The sequence below is a fragment of the Microtus ochrogaster genome, chromosome 8 (genome assembly GCF_000317375.1).
Source record: "Microtus ochrogaster isolate Prairie Vole_2 chromosome 8, MicOch1.0, whole genome shotgun sequence".
Lineage (NCBI taxonomy): Eukaryota > Metazoa > Chordata > Mammalia > Rodentia > Cricetidae > Microtus > Microtus ochrogaster.
The window spans coordinates 1,426,584-1,433,328 of NC_022015.1; the positions used below are offsets into that span (position 1 = coordinate 1,426,584).

The 6,745-nt window shown below is 41.7% G+C and overlaps 1 protein-coding gene across 3 annotated transcripts in view; it reads left to right on the plus strand.

The window, feature by feature from the left end:
* Znf143 (zinc finger protein 143) overlaps positions 1–6,745 on the plus strand; it is a 45,756-nt gene that overhangs the window by 13,312 nt on the left and 25,699 nt on the right. For 2 of the 3 annotated variants that reach the window (XM_026781675.1, XM_005350988.2), the window contains exons 4-6: positions 530–613; positions 1,228–1,311; positions 4,848–5,044. In XM_026781675.1, the coding sequence (XP_026637476.1) occupies positions 530–613; positions 1,228–1,311; positions 4,848–5,044 (365 nt within the window). The remainder of the gene's footprint in view (positions 1–529; positions 614–1,227; positions 1,312–4,847; positions 5,045–6,745) is intronic. The other variant, XM_005350989.3, reaches the window with a different exon arrangement.

Consider the following 6,745-nt stretch of genomic DNA (forward strand, 5'->3'; position numbering starts at 1 on the left):
AAAAAAAAAAAAAAAAAAGAATGTATTTGGTTTTCTTAAAATGACATTGTCTCTGAATTGACATTTAGTTTGCTTCAGGAAATAACCCAGTTCTAAAACTCCTTTTTTGTATGAAAAACTGCCATGTGTACGTGGACAAAGGTATACACAGCTCCCAGGGGTGAGAGTGTCAACTGAATTCATATACACTGACGTGTCTGTTTAGCTTCTCTGTGGTCAGGGTCTTTGGTACTAAATGGCTCTGAGAAGAACACAGAGGTTTAATGCATGTAGCTTACTGTGATGAGCCACTCTTCCTCTTGAATTTATCTGATTGGAAACTGGAGGGAGGAAGGATGGCTGAGGGAGGATTTTCTGCTTTCTGTAGGATCACTGGATGTGATATTGAATTGCCTCAGAACATTGAGGGAAGAACCAAGATGAACATGAGCTTAAGTAGTGTATGTTTTTATAGTTGATATTATTTTGAAATTGTATAAAGTTTTAATTTTTTTGCTGCTAATTTATGGGCTTGAATATTTTATTCTAGATGGGAGACTCATTGATGGCCAGGTCATTCAGTTGGAAGATGGTTCTGCTGCCTATGTTCAACATGTCCCTATACCTAAAAGTAGTAAGTATTTAAGACACAACAGCCAGGCATGGTAGCACATGCTTTTAATTCCAGCACTCAGAGTGGGCAGGCAGGTCTGTGTAGTGCGGGCTATCCAGGGTTACACAATGAGACCATTTCTTAAATAAATAAATAAGCAAGCAAGCAAGCACATAAAAACCTGCCCTCACTGTCAGACTTCAGAACTTGCTGCCTCCAGCTTGTCTTACTACCTAAATTTGGTCTGATGTCTAGTCTTTTTCAGAAGAAAGGTCAATAGATACCAGACTAAGGATCAAACTTAACCAAGACTCCTCTAAAAGATAATGACAGAGACATTGCTGCGCTGAACCCGGGAGACTGATAGACAGCAACCCTAGGGAAATATGGTTATGTTGGAGCTGAATCCCACATCACTCATTTTCTTTTGTTCTCCTTGTTTCAATTCTCCTCATCCCTGTAGTTTCGAAATGCCCTTTTCCTTGAAATAGTTTCTCGAAGCAGCTTTACTGAGATTACTAAATGTCCAGTGACTCCTAGAGCAAGTAGATGCGTTAGTCTGACTCTGCTGCTGCTGTGTGACTTGGCTGTAACACGCTGAAAATGGGGCTCTAAATGTAAGCATTGCTCTTGAGCAGGGGACAGTTTGCGGCTGGAGGACGGGCAAGCCGTGCAGCTAGAAGATGGAACGACTGCGTTTATCCACCATACTTCTAAAGGTACTATAGTTCCGTGGGTGTGTGGGGAACAGAAGAACTGTCTTTGGCTGTGAGTGTTGTCCATGGGAAATAACTATTTATTCCTTGAAGTACAAAGCAGCTGGTCGGGGTGTTGTTTAAGGAAGAACCGTGTGGCAGTTTGAGCTGTCCAGGAACAGCTTATCACAGCAGAGAGCAGACGGGAGCCAGCTGTTTGAGTACCAGGAACTAACATGAGTCCAAAGTTTGGTTTCTCTGTTTGTATTCAAAATGAGTATGTTATTCTTTTAGGTTAAATGTTACAGTAAATATTGAGCCCCTCCCCCTGTTTTTAAACGTTCATAAGGAAAGTAACTTTAATGTCCCAAACCTCAGGTTCCTATCTATACAGTAGAGGTGGTGAATTCTGCCTCACAATACTTCTGTACAGATTAAATGAGTATAAGACATATAGTCAGTATAGATATGGGAGCCTGTGCCTGTAATCCGAGCATTTGGGAAACAGCAACAGGAAGATCACTGTACCTTTAAACATAGTGTTGCCTCCATAGTGGGTACCAGGACAGCCTAGGCTATAGACAAAACAAAAGTAAATAAATTGCATAGTACAATGCTCATAGTAACTACTCAAAAAAAAAGTTCATTTCTCTTTTGCTTTAAATATAAAATGATGCTTCTGTGTGTGTCTGTATGTGTGTCACAATCTAGTCCCTTGATTTGAAGAGTCTTTCACTTCAGCTCTGCTCCTTTGCCCTTTGTAAACCACATTTCTTTCTGATGGAGAAGAACTCTCCCATTTTTTATGTAGGCAGTGCTGTGAACTTGCTTTTTAGAATCACCTTCATTGTGTCCCATAAGTTTGGATATGTTGTGTATTCATTCTCATTCAGCTCTAAAAAGTTTTTCATTTTCTTGATATGTCTTGACCCGTTTTTCATTCAGTAGTGAGTTGCTCAATTTTCATAAATTTATATACTTTCTACTGTTTCTGTTGTTGATAATCAGCTTTAATCCATGATTGTCAGATAGAACGCAGGGAGTTATTTCGATTTTCTTATGTGTGTTGAGACTTGCTTTTGTTCAAGTGTGTGATCAATTTTGCGGAAAGTTTCATGGCTACTGTGAAGAAAAGTGTATTCTTAAGTGTTTTGGTAGAATGTTCTGTTAGGTCTGTTTGACTTATAACATTTAATGCCAGCATTTCTCTGTGGGTTCAATATGTGTCATAGTGTTTCTTTTATGAACTTGGGCACCTGTGTATTTGGTGCAGAAGTGTTTACAATTGCAATATCGTCTCGGCGGATTTTTCCTTTTTGAGTATGTGTCCTTCTATACTTCCCTATCTTTTCCGGCTAGTTTTGGTTTAGAGTCTACTTTGTTATTAAATGATGGCTACACCTGCTTGCTTTTTAGTCTAATTGCTTGGAATATCCATCCATCCATTTACCCCGAGACAATGTTTGTTTGACTTTGATGGTGAAGTATATTTCTTGGATGTAGCAGAAAGATGGATTCTGTCCTCCCTCCCTCCCTCCCTTCCTCCCTCCCTTCCTTTCCCTTTTTTTTCTTGTGCCTTCTGTAAAACTGGGTTGGTAGATGGATATTACTTTATTTTTATTTTATTGTGGATTTTTTTTCTCCAATTGTGATTGGTAGTGTTGCTGGGTATAGTAGTTCTGGGCACCTGTGATCTCACAGAGTTTGTAGAGCATCTGCCCGGGCCCTTCTGACTTCTAGAGTCTCCATTAGTTCTGGTGTTATTCTAATAGGCCTGTTTTTATATTTGACTTGGTCTTTTTCCCTTGCAGGTTTTAATATTCTTTGTTCTGTATGTTTAGTATTTTATTATGTGACAGGGAATTTTTTTTATGGTCCTATTTGGTGTTTACTGCTTTTTCGTTTGTTTTGGTTTTTCGAGACAGGGTTTCTCTGTAGCTTTGGGGCCTATCCTGGAATTAGCTCTTAAAGACCAGCTGGTCTCGAACTAACAGAAATCCACCTGCCTCTACCTCCCGAGTGCTGGGATTAAAGGCGTGCACCACCACCACCCGATGTTCAGTGTGCTTCTTATACCTTTATAGGTGCATCCTTCTTTAGATTGCGGAAGTTTCTTTTTCTTTTTCTCCCTTTGAGACAGGGTTTCTCTGTGTAGCCCTGGCTGTCCTGAAACTTGCTCTGAAGGCCAGGCTGGCCTTGAACTCAGAGATGTGCCTTCCTCTGCCTTCCAAGTGCTGTGATTAAAGGCTTCACCACTGCCCAACTCTATGATTTATTAAAAATAAATTCTAGGGGGCTGGAGAGATGGCTCAGTGGTTAAGAGCAGTGTCTGCTCTTCCAGAGGTCCTGAGTTCAATTCCCGGCAACCACATGGTGGCTCACAACCATCTGTAGTGGGGTCTGGTGCCCTCTTCTGGCCTGCAGACGTACACACAGACAGAATATTGTATGCATAATAAATAAAGAAATAAATATTAAAAAATCAATTCTATTTGTATTTTCATATCTTGAACTGTTTTCATTATTTCATTCAGCTGTTTGTGTTTTCAGAGTCTTCATTAAGGCATTTATTCATATCTTCTTTAAGGTCCTTGAACATATTCATAATTGCTATTTTGATGTCTTTGATTTTTTGTTGTTTGTTTTTTTTTGTTTGTTTGTTTGTTTGTTTGTTTGTTTTCGAGACAGATTTCCCTGTGTAACCCTGGCTGTCCTGGAATTCACTCTGTAGGCCAGGCTGGCTTTGAATTCACAGAGATCCGCCTGCCTCTGCCTCCCAAGTACTCTGATTAAAGGCGTGCGCCACCACCTCTTAGCCAAAGTCTTTGTTTTGTGTGTGCTTCAGCTAAATTGCATTTCTTGGGGTCTGTTACAATAGGTGTTATTGGCTTCTGGCTGTTTGTATTTTTGTGCTGGATCTAGGCATCTGGAGCTATGATATTTGAGGTGTTTTTTGGTGTGGACATCTGGTCTTGTCTTTGCTAGGTGGGTGTTCCATTCTTTGATAGCTGTTGCGCTCTCTGGGTCTTATGCAAGTGTGGTAGTGATGGGGTCCTAGTGGAGAGTGCTTCTGTGGGTGGACCAGTGCCAAAAAGGATTGGAGATAGGCTAGGAAGAAAGACTGATCCAGCCGTGAGAAAGAGCAAGGGGGACTAGGGCCTGCACCAAGAGGCAGAGTTCCTAGAGAGTAAAGGTAGAGTGGGAGGAGGGGCTCCTGCACATAGCAGAAAGAATACGGCGAAAGAAATAAGAATGAAAGAGCTAGGGAGGCCCTAGATCTGCACCAGGAAGTAGAATCCCCAGGGAAGGGAGATGGCAGGGAGGAGGGACTCCTGTAGGCAGTCTGCAGTAGAGGGAAGAGTAAGAGATCAGAATGGGGGGCAGGAAAAATCACCTACCTACATCTTAGCCCAGTCTTGGCCACTGGGTCCATGGTAGAAAGGATTTTATGGATTAGTGACTGACACAGAGGAATGAACATGAGCTATAAGGGAAAGCCGAGAGGGTTGATGGACTACTGTGATGCTTTTAATGTAATGCCTCTCTTTCCCATCCCCCAGATAGTTATGACCAGAGCTCACTTCAGGCAGTTCAACTGGAAGATGGCACAACAGCTTACATTCACCATGCAGTGCAAGTCCCACAGTCTGATACCATCTTGGCAATTCAGGCTGATGGGACAGTGGCAGGGCTGCACACTGGGGATGCCACAATTGATCCAGATACCATTAGTGCTTTGGAGCAGTATGCAGCAAAGGTATGGCATTTTGCAACTTCAGTACCATCCTGGCCACGGTGTATTTAGTTGTTTGCTGTGACATGCTCAAAACCCTAAGTCAGCACTAGCACTGGTGGCACTCACCTACAGTTCCAGCACTTGAGAGGTCGAGTGGAGGGATATTGTCATCCTCAACTACCTAACAACTTGAAGGCCAGCTTGGGATAGTGAGACTGTGTCTCAGACACAAAACAAACAATAAAACACCACCAAAAAGAAGAAGCAGTACTGGGGAGAAGACTCAGCAGTTAAGAGCACTGCCTGCTTTTCCAGAGGACCCGGGTTCAATTCCTAGCACCCACATGACAGCTAACTATCTGTAACTCCCAAGATCTGATACCCTCAAAGAGACATACTTTTAGGCAAGATACGATGCACATAAAATAAAAATAAATAAATTGTTAAAAAAAGAAGCGGACTGGAGAGATGGCTCAGAGGTTAAGAGCACTGTCTGCTCCTCCTGAAGTCCTGAGTTTAATTCCCAGCAACCACGTGGTGGCTCACAACCATCTGTAATGCATCTGGCGCCATCTTCTGGCCTATAGACATACAGACAGTATACTATATACATAATAAAATATTTTAAAATAAAATAAAGCAAAAGCAGCAGCTAGCAATTTAAAACAAAAAAAAAAATATGTCAGCCGGGCGATGGTGGCACACGCCTTTAATCCCAGCACTCGGGAGGCAGAGGCAGGCGGATCTCTGTGAGTTCGAGACCAGCCTGGTCTACAGAGCTAGTTCCAGGACAGGCTCCAAAGCTACAGAGAAACCCTGTCTCCAAAAAAAAAAAAAAAAAAAAAAAAAAAAAAAAAAAAAAAAAAAAAAAAAAAAAAAAAAAAAAAAAAAAAAACAACAACAACAACAACAAAAAACATTTACTGCTCTTGCATATGACTCCGGTTTGACTCTTAAAACCCATCCAGCGGATCTCTGTGAGTTCGAGACCAGCCTGGTCTACAAGAGCTAGTTCCAGGACAGGCTCCAAAACCACAGAGAAACCCTGTCTCGAAAAACAAAAACAAAAACAAAAACAAAACAAAAAAAAAATATGTCAGCCGGGCGATGGTGGCGCACGCCTTTAATCCCAGCACTCGGGAGGCAGAGGCAGGCGGATCTCTGTGAGTTCGAGACCAGCCTGGTCTACAGAGCTAGTTCCAGGACAGGCTCCAAAGCTACAGAGAAACCCTGTCTCGAAAAAAAAAAAAAAAAAAAAACAACAACAACAACAACAAAAAACATTTACTGCTCTTGCATATGACTCCGGTTTGACTCTTAAAACCCATCCAGCGGATCTCTGTGAGTTCGAGACCAGCCTGGTCTACAAAGCTAGTTCCAGGACAGGCTCCAAAGCCACAGAGAAACCCTGTCTCGAAAAACAAACAAACAAAAAAAAAAACCATCCAAATTCCAATTTTAGGGGCTCTAAAATCCTCTTCTGAACTCTACAAGCACCAGGCACTGCAATTCATTTCGTATACTAATACATGAAGGTAACATACCCATAAAATAAAATTTAAAAATTAGAAAAAAGAAATAATTGAGGAAGAATAACAATGATGTAAGCTTTAAAAAATAAATAAATAAGCCTGGCGGTGGTGGCGCATGCCTTTAATCCCAGCACTCGGGAGGCAGAGGCAGGCGGATCTCTGTGAGTTCGAGGCCAGCCTGGTCTACAAG